A 12,879-nucleotide genomic window follows, 5' to 3' on the forward strand; every position below is an offset into this window, starting at 1 on the left:
TATATATATATATATATATATATATATATATATATATATATATATATATATATATATATATATATATATATATATATATATATATATTTTGTTTGTTTGTTTTTTAACTTTGCCCTGCTTGGCAATTAATGTGTAGCTGTGAGCTGAGCAGTCAGTTTTTTTTTGATCAGACGCTAAGCGATAGTTACTAAGGGAGGGAGCCTAGCACCCCATTTGATAGAGAAGTTATTGTTGTACACCATAAGCAGCTATGGTTATAGACAGAATATAGGGACTGACAATTGCTCCTTCTGCAGAGCTCATTTCCCCTCCATCATCTCTCTTTTGTCTGTTTCTCTGACTGTACTTTAACAAGCTTTCTCTGTGATTACCTCTGTTCTTCTATCTGACTTCTCTTTTCTCTCCATTTTCCCCCCTCACTCCTACTTACTCTCTTAGTCAGACACTCCAGATTCCCTGCAGATGCAAAAACTAACAGTGCCTCACATCAACCTCAGCAGAGAGCAAACAAAGGCAGGCTGAACCTCCTCTTCTCACAGCTCACAGACAAAACAGATACAAGCAGCAGACACGATGCTCCATTTAATACTGCTAGAGGGTATTCATAGGACCTCAGAATTAGTGTGGGAAGTCCACAGCCCTGCGTTTAATAATGCAGCAGACTTATATGACATTAGGAAGGTGCTTCTTTCCAAAGCTCTGTATAGTGCTGGAGTCCATACAGAACCTGCACAGGGAAAGATCATTCGCCCAGTCAGCTTATTGCATTATACTGGACGTAATGAAATTAGGTTTTACTTTCAGTATTATTAGAGTATAAGTTAATGGTATAAGCTGCTAGACAGGAGGAATATTGGACCACGTGCATAAACCACTCGTACAAACAGATTCTTTCTTAAAAGAAATCAAATGTAAAGTTGTATCACGTATCTCAGGTTTTGCTATTTTCCCACTTTGTAGACACCTTCTGGGCCTTACATTTTTAGCAGTAATTTGAGTTGCAGGTAAATTCAGATAATGGATAAGTGGCTACAACAAACATGGAATGGTGACAAAATGTTCAAGTACCATATTTGCAATATAGGAATGTCAGTTAAGCAACCCACTTCTTTGAGGGTGGACAATGGACAATTTCTTATTGTGAATAGTTTTCATTGCCTGCAACTGTACACTAATGACCACAACAGTAGCACACATATTGTGTCTCAGCCTTTAAACAGCAAAACAATCTAATTAGTGAGTTTCCATGGGAACTAGGACAGCAGAGAAAGACCATGTGTGTCTTTGTGTCGCTCCTATATCTGAGTGTGAACAGGAAGATGTTGTGAAGGTGAAGGAATGCTAAAGTGAGTAACATTAAAAAATACATTTGTCTGATAGAAAATATTAGCAGTGAGTAGATGCCCTAGATGGCATCCCTTAACATTAGTATTAACTGGGGCATTATTATTTACTTGTAATATTTTTTTAAGCATAATAATATCACACCCTGCCCATGGGATCAATCGACATTTTACCTTCAACTCTAATTTTAACTAGGAATTTAGAAGAAATGACTGATTAATCAAATCCCGACCTATAACCATAGGGACAGTTTAACAGAGGATGATCCAGCTTATAAATCCAGTTCGGTAGAAATAAATAATTAACAATATTGAAACAGTGAAGCATTGCATATTGGGCAACAGTAGACATGTGCCAGTGAGTTTCCTGTGTTTGCCTTGTTAATATAAAGTGGTCTGTTATGAAGAGAGGGAGGGCTGCAGCTATTTACTGATATTAAAAAAATAATATTGCAGATTTTTTTTCCTTTGTTGGACATGTCATCACAATTGTCATGGCTTTACACTGAACACCTATGAAAGTAGGTGGTCTACTGATAATAAAAATTCTACCAAATTTACTACTTTGTTCAGCTGAAATTAGACTCATAAAATTGGTTAAATATTTGTGTTGACATAACTTCTTTCTTTCCTTCTTTCTTTCCTGTGCTGTTGATAATTCCTCATGTATTGTAACTATTAGGCAATAATGGGAACTATATTTTTTGAACAGAAGCATGAGAAATGTCTTAGAGATGTATAAGGAATTTTTGGTGAGTATTGTGGTAACTTGGGCTCAATTGTGTCAACTCTATATTAGCCCAAATCACAGTAGTGTTTTTTTTCTTTTCAGTCACAGAGACTCTTTTTGCAAGTTATGCAACTGAAAAGGTAACGGTTACCACCTTAGAAGGTCGTCAAATTTTCTACGAATATTTAAGCACAGCCGCCTTATAGATAAATAGCTGCAGGTTCACGTTCCCTTTTTCTGAGGAATTTGCATGTTCTTCCTGTGCTTCTGTGGGTTTTCTCTAGGTACTCTGGTTTCCTCCCACAGCCCAAAGACATGCATGTCAGGTTAATTGGTGACTGTAAATTGCCCAAGGTTGTAAATGTGAGTTTGAATTTATCTCTTGAATCTCGCCCTGAGATAGATTGGTGACCTGTCCAGGGTGTACCCTGCGCCTCTCCCCCCGGGAACCCAAACAGGCTAAGTGGTTACAGATAATGGAATAACTGCCTGACAAATATGTACCATTGAACTGATCTTTTCCAGAAATTCAAGTACAGCTGTTTTTAAATTGAAGATGTATGTTTCTCCAAGATCTTAAAATAATGTTCACCAACTCAAATTGTGTTTACATTTAGCTCTTCCATTGTTAGAGTGATAAAAGGAGGCAACGCAAAAAAAAAAAAAAATCCTTAAAAAAAGTGTACACTGTAATCTTGAGAGACGTGCTGCTACAAGGGAACATGACATGGCACTACACAAACATGGACATACATGAAAATCCTTCCGTGATAGTAATTTGGTTCCTACTAGAGCAGTCCTTGGCACTTGATTAAATCAACGATTGAGTACATGAGCACATGGTGAACGCTCGCCTGAAGTCCACATGTAAGAGTAGGCAGGCACTCACACAGCTTGGTGTGATCAAACATATAAATAGCGTGATTAAACATCCTCCTTAAACAACATGGTAATAAGGGTCCATGGTAAACTTTACTCTCTATAAGCAGGTGGTAATACTCATCATCCTTATTGTCATTCATTTAGACGGCAAGGGAGAGCGTGAAGTGTGAAGGTGTGGGAGAAGCAGGACTGAAGAATTTGGGAACAATACTCCATCAGCACAGCAGAGCTTTGGGAAGATCTGCAGGCCAATGTGGAAATCACACCGGAACATCTGCAAAAAGTCATCAGTGGAATGCCACAGATGTATCAGGCAGTTATGGGCAGTTTTTCAATGAAAGTAACATTTATCAGGGAAATTTAATTTGACCCTCATTCTGTAGTCATATGCTTAAATTGTTGTCCCTTTTGTTCAAACTTGTACTGAGGTGAAATGTAGAGAAGCAGAAAAGGAGCTAGAAAAAGAGGGTGTGATTAAGTATGTAAATATAAACCTTGGATTCTATTTGTTATTCCATATCTGTAAAACTCGTGCACAAAAACTAAAACTGTGAATCGTTCTTAGTAGTAAATTCACACCCATGAATTTTCAAACAATTTCCAGGTTATTGAGGAGGATTACCTGTTGCCGTAGCAACACGGGGCAATTTCGCCAGAGGTTGCGATGCTGATTGGTTTTGTTTATGGTCCTCTCACCAGACATATCTCTTTGCCTCACACACAGTAACAGGTTTATCTCTGGAATACTGCAGAGAAGTCAGAGAAGCATTCAACACAAATACATTTAGTGAAACTACTTAATAAGCAATATTTATTTTTATTATTGTACGGAAGACATTTCCCAGTTGCCCAGTTTATTTGTACACAACAGATAGCAGAAAGTTCTATAAGTTCTATCAGTCCACTGCTTCACACACACACATGCATAACGACTTCAGAGTGCTTCATCACCTCTAGTTAATCTTGCTGGATAAAGTAGAAACTTTCCCATTACATAAGGTTAGCTAGATTTGACTTGATTTGTGTCAAGCTGAAATGTAACTATAGAATCAATGCAAACCTCTTGTATTGCTGTAAAGTGCCATGGCCTAATGTCCCCAACGGATAAATCTGCACAGTGTTCGGTTGCTCCTTGTTGGTGCCTCTTCATCCTCCTGAAGAGATTGTTAAACAGAAGAGGACTGAAGAGGTCTTTTTGCACAGTGTGCACATGTTATAATCCTGTAGCATGAAGGTCACTATGCACAAAGGTTAAATTGAAATAACCCTGAAATATCTCTCATGTCTGCTGATGCCCTGGTCTTTAACCTGACGCCTTTATCAACAGATACAAGTTGATTTTCACACCATTTTTGATTACTAATGTTAACAAAACACATTTTGATATGCAGCACTTAAATCTATCCTGCAATGTGTGTAATTACATTTTGTTATGGTAGAATGAAATCCACAGTTTTACCCACAGCATATTTTGCCTAGACTGATGTCATAATAAATATAAAGTTATGTGTAACCATTTTACATTTAGCATATGAATTACTTCTCAACTTTGAAGTTGGAGTTTTTAATAGTTTAGTGTAGGTTAGGTATTTCATAAGTCCTACTCTTAAAACAGAATGAAACATAAGTACTGGTACAAATTTACTGCATAAACTTGTTACCTTCTTTGTGCCTTGTTGTAAGAAGCAGGGGCTTTGTTTTAACATTACTCACTTAACCATTCATTCAGGCTACACTGCTTCCTGTGGCTTCTTAGAAAAACAAAAAAATCTTCTGGAACAAAGCCCTTCAAGCTGTTTGGCTCTTTTATCTTAACAGCCTGTTCAGGCGTAAATTTATGGAGATAGTACAGGCAGTAAGAGCTGTGCTTATCAAATTGTCTTTGCAAAATTTCTGCCAGACTGAGAGTGTGAAAAAACACACAGGCCTGAAAAACATAGAAAAACACAGGGAAACATACTCAAGAGAGGGGATATTGTCTTTCCTGTCACATGCAAATGAGCAAAAAGTCTAAAACCCTAACGCCAATAAAAGCTCCTCTTAAAGCTGGCTACAAGTCACTTGCTATTGGCATATTTACATTCACCAATAGCCTGGTCTCCTGGGAGCAAGCACAATCTGTTTATTTAGGTATCGCTCACAGAGACAGTGTGGGATACATAAGCAAAACAGAAAATTGTGATCACGCATAAACAGCATATAATTGTACCATTCAGTAAATATGTAATACATTTTGTCTATATTGATAGCTAAATAATCCTTAATCTATGAGTTTGTTGTTTCATTGTAAAACAGCTTATGTAAGCGATTTTGGTTCTGACTCGCTATAAATAAATAAATAAATTATAAATTTGTTAATTATTTGTTAATTATTCCTTTGGTTACATCAAAAACTACTTGGTTACGGTTGTAAAAAGAAATTACAGACATGTTACTCTGCATGGCATTATAGTAAAGGTCCACATCAAGTAACCACACAATTATTGTATTATTGTACTGCCATTCAAATCCTGGGCAAACTTTAACCTAAACATTGAGAATTTAGCAAATGATTTAAAATTACTGCACATTTTCACTTGCTACGTTCTGACAAAACAGCTTGAGGTGCTAGTTCTCAGTTCTGTTATGAAATATATTAGAAGATGACAAAATGTTTTCTCTCTTTTTTTTTTATCTTTTCGGATTATCCTGTGAGTTCAGGGTCGCCAGAGTGGATGATTTGTCCACTTGTTGATTTGGCACAGTTTTTATGCCTGATGCAACCATCCCCAATTTCTACCGGGCTTGGGAATGGCAGTGCACGACTGGGGATGGGGATGGGCTGTTGGGGGTTCAGTGTCTTGCCCAAAGACACCTTGACATGTGGTTAGGAAGAGCGGGCCGCAAACCTCCAACCTTATGGTCGGTAGGCGGCCACTCTACCAAATGAGCCACTGCCGCCCCCCCCAAGAAGATGACACAATATATCAGAGCTCCACTCAAACCTAAATGGTGAAAAACACTGGAGAATTATGCAACATTAAGGAAATATTGCATATGGATGGATGGATGGATACTTTATTGATCGCGAGGGAAATGTAAGATATCCACAGGATATAATACTGCATTCTCTATAGTAAAACTAAAAAACACACACTAAAGATGGAGCTGAACTGAAAGGCCACCTCGCTTGCTGGTGCCGGAAACAACAAGATGTATGTTTGTTTCATGCATTAATTAATTCATTAAGCTGACGGTCTCCTCACCAGCCCACACATTGTCCATCAGTCATGTGTAAATCCCACCTAGTGTCATTTAAATCCAAAAACAGATACAGTGAATGTCCTGCTAGGTACAAGGTTAGAAAATGTACAGTACCTTGGAGCTATTTGTGTATTAACCCTGGGGCTCAACATGCCAACAGCCCAGTTTCAGAACAGCTGAGAGGTGCAATACATCAGCAGGTCAAAACCAATTTCACAATATAAAATTACATTGCCACCGTCAGTAATAAGGCAGTTTTAGCCTGTTAATGCAACTTGCAACTGACAGCCATAATGTGACTGACAATGATTAATCACCCAAATCCAGCAGAAGATACAAGCAAATAGTCTGGCCTGCATTGTAATGTGTGTACTTTATATGAGTTGTGAACAATTGTATTTATTCAAAGGAAATCCTCTTTTTAGCAAAAACCCTTTAACAATATATAATCTTATTGCCACATTACTGTTATATATACATACACATACACATACACATACATATACATATACATGTATATCACCCCCCCAGAAAGAAAATCTAAATTATGTGGAAGACACTTTTCAGGTATAATTAGAAAAAATAAGAAAATAGAAACTAAGAATCCAGGTGCTTGTAAGTGTGTGTTGATGCAAGTATACAAAGCTCCACCTCGCCACCTGCTCACAATTTTTAACTGCAGGGCAACTGGGTGACAATCAGCATCAACAGCTGCTCATCTGAGAGCTGGGCACCAACTTGCAGCCAAACCAACAAAACTCTCCACTATGAGTCATATCAAAAAGTCAGCCGTCCAAAATAATCTTCTCTGATGGACAGTTACGCAATATAGATAGTATAGTAAAAACACTCAGTTTTACTCAGGCAGAAACTGCAGAGCCCACACTCAGTAGATAAACAGAGGGATAAACATAAGTAGAGGAAAACGAGAGAGGGAAACAGAGCAAAGGAAAGAGAGCAGATGTGGCCTTTGGGCTGAAACTGCTGAATCACCATGTCTGTTCTCATTACTTCATCACATTGTGAACCTGGAGCACTTGGTCTGGAACCATGCATAGAGAAAGTGTCAGGAAAAAGAAAGAGGCAGCAAAGAGGAAAAAGGCAGAAAACAAAAACAGACAAACAGTAAAGAGCATCGCATTGTCATTAAGCAGAAGTGATAAAAAGAAATTTCCTGATTGTCTTCCTCTCTCTTCCTTAATCCCTCTGTGCTGATACTACCTTGAAAGGCCCTGGAGGACACTGTCTCTTCCTCATAAATCTCAATGGGCTTGGGTCTGTTACATAAGGACTACATGAGCAGTCACACACACACACACACACACACACACACACACACACACAGAATGCCCCCAAAATACATTCACTCTTTCATCATGCGGCTTTATTGCTGGACACCCATTGTGGTTTCTTTTTGTAGCACAGCCAGTGAGAGTCATCAGTGCAGCACGGTCGATATCTGAGGGCTTGGAAAATCAAATGGAGAGACGCTGATACTCGTGGCTGCTTATACAATGTACAGCATTTAAAAAGGGTGCTCCGTGTTTTTGGAGTTCATTTGTATCCTCATATCTACTTTGTCTTGATTTGCATTTCAGGTCTAATGCACATTTAATGCTATTGCCGTCTCTTTAGAAAGTGGAGGCTTATTAAAGTTTATATTAGGGAATAGATCATCTTTAAAAAGAAAAGCTTTTTTTCCCAATTAGTACTATTCACCACTCAAGACATATCAACAACATTTATGTGAGGAACATTTATTAGAATGTTTCATCTCTACTAATTGAAACTCACAAATGGATGATAGTTATTGCATCTCCATCCCTTTTGGTCTTCCATCAATATGTTGATCAAACCTCACTTGCAATTCAATTAGATAGTTAGAAATTAGGCTTGGGTATTACAAGACACTAAATACAATTGGGTTGGGGGATTGATTTACAGAAGCCTTTTATGGACCAAATGTGCTTTCCAAAATGAATTTATTTTTGGTCTATTTCCAAACAAACGTCCAATGCCTAATACTTTCTTGGCAAAGCTTTTCAGACAGTTAAATATCTGCAAATAGATCTAATGTTATGTAATTCAAGCATTATTTACTTTTGTCCTCTTTAACTGATGGTATCTTGAAACTCATAAATGAAACGTGTGCTGTTTTTTGCATGAGAGCCTTGTGCTTTCATTAAAAATGAAGGAAATTCTATAGATGTAATTTTCATTATGAAAATCACAGTAAAAATCCCAGTGTCAGTCAGTCAGAGAGGGTATGTCTCGTTAAGTCCAAGTAATCAGAAAATGTCAATGATGGGAATGACAAATTAATTACAGGGGAGGGGTCCAGAGTAATATTCTGTTATATTCCTGAAAGCCTTGAGTCCCACTCTTTTTCCAGTGTAAAATCAATACCATTTAGCTGAATGCCTCTCTGGCTCTCATGCTTTAAGGAAAGGAATGTCTGCGAGTTTCCCCCCAAACAATAAACATTAATATTTATGTCAGTCTCTGGATAAAAGATTGCTCACAAACAAAACAGCATTCTAAAAATAATGCCAATAATTTTGCAAATTAATTTCATTATACTTTGTAAATATTAAATTATATTCCTCACTTGGCATCAAAAAAATTGTCTGCAGCCAGTTTGTAATGTATCATAAAAGTTATGTAGTTTTTGACTGGTTCATGTGCTAAATTAGATAAACCCAAGCCTTTCTAAACTATTTCCATTCAGATTTGGCAGATCACAATTCAATTTAAAAAAGAACATTGTTTCCAGATGCAATTCTGATATCTTCACATATTTTGAAGAAGCAGGATTACAATAATTTAAGACGTGCATTCAAATGCTCTTTTCTGAATGTGGGCTTCAGTGTCTCGCTTCCTGACATCACTGAAACATGCTGGGCAGCCAGCCAATCATAAGCCACCAAAACACTCACAGCATGAGATGCAGGGTGCCCTAATGCAGAGCTGACAGTCACGTTCAGTAAATACAGTCTAGTGGAACCTCAGTAGTCCTCTATGTTTCCACACATACATAATGCACACTTACACAAATAATCCTCTGCTGATTGTGTTGAAAATAAAACCCACTGCAAAAAGTAGTGAAAACCATTTCAGTCCATTTTCAAGCTCATGGAACTCAGGCCTTACATAATCAGTGGTACATAACACTTAGTCAGATGTTGTAGTATTAGAGCACTGAGTTACTATACACTAGTTTGTAATTTGTATTTAGTTGCATTTTCATTTTGCAGATCTCATAATGATACACCTGCAATGTCAAGATCCTAAATAAGGATGTATTATTTGGGAACTAAAGTATGTTTGAAAATATTTACTCTATATGCCAGATAGTTAATTAACTATTCTTACAATTCTTCAAACTTTATCTTTGTAGCCATAGCCACACAGTGGCAGTGGTTAGCACTGCCACATGTTAAGTGATAAGCTTGAACCAGCTAGCACACTGTGGCCTTTCTGTCTGCAGTTTTCAGGTGCTCTGTGTGCTTGTGTGACTTTTCTCTAGCTACATTCCAAAGACCGTGTTCCATAGATTGGAGTTGTTGTCTGTCCCTTTGTTTCAACTGGATATAGATTGGTGACCTGCCCAAGGTGCATCCTGCCTCCTCCCCCTGCTACCTGGCATCAGCTCCATTACCCCTGGGACACTTAACAGGTAAAACGGTAAAGATAATGGATGGATATATGGAAAGGTCTTTCCAACTACCCAGGGACAATGATATAACCAAGACCCCAAATCCATGCAGAGGCAACAAACCAATCACAACTAAAGGTCCACTTACTCACCTGATCCAGAGCTTTTCACCAAGTCTGCACTAGCAGATGTAGTTTATTCAGTTGTCACTGACACAAACTTGTAATTATTCTGAGCCCAATAGAACAGTTAATTCTTAACACTGGAAACAGCATCATTCTCATTTCAAGTTCCACTAACTCACTTGCTCTTCAATGCTTTTAGCCATATCACCTCGGTCTTGTTTGCAACAGCAGACATGCTCAGTTTTATGTGGAATACTGGACAATAATTGCCCTATGACAACACTCAACGATGTCCATTACAGTGAAAAGGGCACAAGCATCTCATGCAGCATACGAGCTAAACCTAGATAATGAGTCCATGAATGGCTCTAAAATTCACTATTAACATCCAAACACAGAAAAACCTTATCGGCTGAAAATGTCATTTCCAGGGACAGATATCAGCAAGTAATTCAGCAACATTATTACAGGCAAGTGCTCACATGTCACTTGTAGAAAATGATTTTATTCAGAACTACATGTTCCTATATGAACACTGTAGGATGTGTGAGGTGATAGGACAATTATATCATATATAGCAGTTTCATGAACAAACAAATCCACCTTCCACCTTATCCACCTTCAGCTGCCAAGGGAGGGAAACACTTACATATACACACAGACACACATTAACATATAGCACACAAACACAGCAGTATAAGGACTTATAAGCACACACAAATGGAGTTGTTTCTATTTTTGGAGCAGAGGGGAAAGATTGATTCTGCCATGAGGACAGAGACTCGCATAGACAAACTAAAACAACAGAATAAAGATGCAAGTATTGGTTTTCTCAATCATGAAAGTTAAAAAAAACCATCAATCATACATGTAGTTGGTTATAGTATTCAAACATGTGAACCACTAAATTATTTTTATATTAACAAGGGCTCACAGATTCATTAAAATCTCACTTTATATCAATATCCATCAGCATTACACCCACGCTTTTTCAAATGAAGTTTAGTGCATAGTTTGCCAGGAAGAATGAGATATTTGTCCTTCTGGCAAACTATAAACCAAACATTTTTACACCAAATGTGTGGAGCATCCCAAACACTTGGAAAGACTAAGCCTGTTTTTAAAGGGTTCACTTGATATTTCATTTAGTAACAAAAATCAGTAAAAACCAGCATTCACACTGCTCAGTCAACTGGACAGCATTCAACCAATCATCAAAATCAACTGCCTGTTGACACTTACCACTCATGCTGGGGCTCATCAATGACCAACAGTATCTTGAACTTCTTGGAAAGGGAAGGAGAGGGAGTAGACTGCTCCACGAACCCGGCGGCGGATGCAGCAGTCTGTTTGACCACGTTGGTGATGGAGCTGAATGAGCTGAAGAAGCCGGAGGAACCACCAGAGGAGGACGAGGACTGGGCCTGTTGGGGTTGTTGAGCCTGTTGGCTCAGACGCCGCTCCTGAGCCGCGGGGGAGGTGATGGGCGCCTGTGATGGTGCCGGAGCTTGGGTTGGTGACTGGGTAGGGACGGGCGCCGTGGCAGGGGCTGCACCCTGCTGGGAAGTGGAGGAGGCGGTGGGTGGAGGAGGAGCAGGTGGGTCAGGCCTCTGGAGATCTGTCATGTAGCCATTAGGCAGGTTGGACATGAAGCTGCTGTCAGAGAGACGGCGTCGTAGGAAGTTCATGACTGCAGTTGTTAGGTTGGTCCTTCGGTTGGTTGGTTAGTTGCCCTCCTACTGTGTCTCTTGATTTCTCGGCTGAATGGAGTGAAAGCAAAGACAGGCAGAGATGGTTACGGAAAGAAACACACTGATCAGAGAGCAGATGAATGACAGAGACCAAGTCAGTCCAAATGTGCGGAGGATGGGTGACAGAGAGCTGCTTCTGTGTTGAAGAAACGCCAAGCAGGAAGGAAGGAAAGGATGGATGAAGCAATGGATATAGCTCTGGTCCAGTCTTCAGGAGACAGTTCTCCAAAGCGCTGCTAAGCCAGCAAAACAGCGTGTGTGTATGTGGTGTTCCTCCTCCTGAGCCTCACGCCTCCTCACCGATGTGTGTGTGTGTGACGTGTGAAAGTGTGTGTCTGTAAGAGAGAGAGAGAGAGAGAGAGGTGTGGTGTCGCCCCCTTCAGTGAGGTGCTAGTGCTCTCTCCCCTCTACTCTGCCTGCTTTCCTGCCTCCTGAGCTGCTGCAAGCTGAAAGTGTTCTAGAGATGCTGCTTTCTCTGCTTATCTCACCCTTTCGCTCACTCACGCTCCCCCTGCCCTTTTCCTTTCTTCGCTCGCTCTCTCACTCAGCACGCTCACTGGCTGTGTCCCCCTCCCCCTCGCCTCCTCCTCGCTCCTGTCATCATCCTCCTACATCATAAGCTACGTGTGTGTGTCGTGCTGGGGCCTTGTAGCGCTGTGTGCCGTGTGCAACCAGTGGAAGGGGGTTTCCTGTGAGCATGCATAACGTGGAGTTCGCAGATGGAAACGCCATCCACCCAGTTCTGCAAGGCCCACCTCCTTCTCCCATCACCCATCTATCTTTTTACCTCCTTCTAAATCTGTCTACCCTTCATCCCTTCTCCCTCTATTGTTGGCTCACGTGACAGTGCCTACACATTTTCTTGTTGATGATTCATTTGCCTAGACCTAAAAAACACTCTTACACCAATATCTTCCCACTAAATACAAGTGAAATGACAGTGGGCATGGCAGAGTAATATAAACCACTAGGATGAAGTACTGAAAGAGGACAGAAGAAGGACAAAGATTCATCTCCACTAGTTTCTATAAAACTGATTTAATCGGTCAAATGATTCCCTCCACTGGAACGTGTCAATAAGATGTTCTGCCATTTGCAGCAGTATTCGATTTCAGTAGTAGAATCTAATCATTAGAGCAGTATGATTTTC

At 39.6% G+C, this 12,879-nt stretch overlaps 1 protein-coding gene across 2 annotated transcripts in view; it reads right to left on the minus strand.

The window, feature by feature from the left end:
* The window catches only part of syn2b (synapsin IIb), a 68,482-nt gene extending 56,184 nt beyond the window's left edge, over positions 1 to 12,298 (minus strand). Inside the window, exon 1 of one of the 2 annotated variants that reach the window (XR_010914440.1) lies at positions 11,221 to 12,298. Coding sequence is in view for 1 of the 2 variants with exons in the window: in XM_067504672.1 (XP_067360773.1) it covers positions 11,221 to 11,666 (446 nt within the window). In the remaining variant the exon portion in view is untranslated. The remainder of the gene's footprint in view (positions 1 to 11,220) is intronic. The other variant, XM_067504672.1, reaches the window with a different exon arrangement.
* Between the last annotated feature and the right edge of the window lie 581 nt (positions 12,299 to 12,879).

This window comes from Channa argus, chromosome 5 (genome assembly GCF_033026475.1).
Source record: "Channa argus isolate prfri chromosome 5, Channa argus male v1.0, whole genome shotgun sequence".
Taxonomy (NCBI): Eukaryota; Metazoa; Chordata; class Actinopteri; order Anabantiformes; family Channidae; genus Channa; species Channa argus.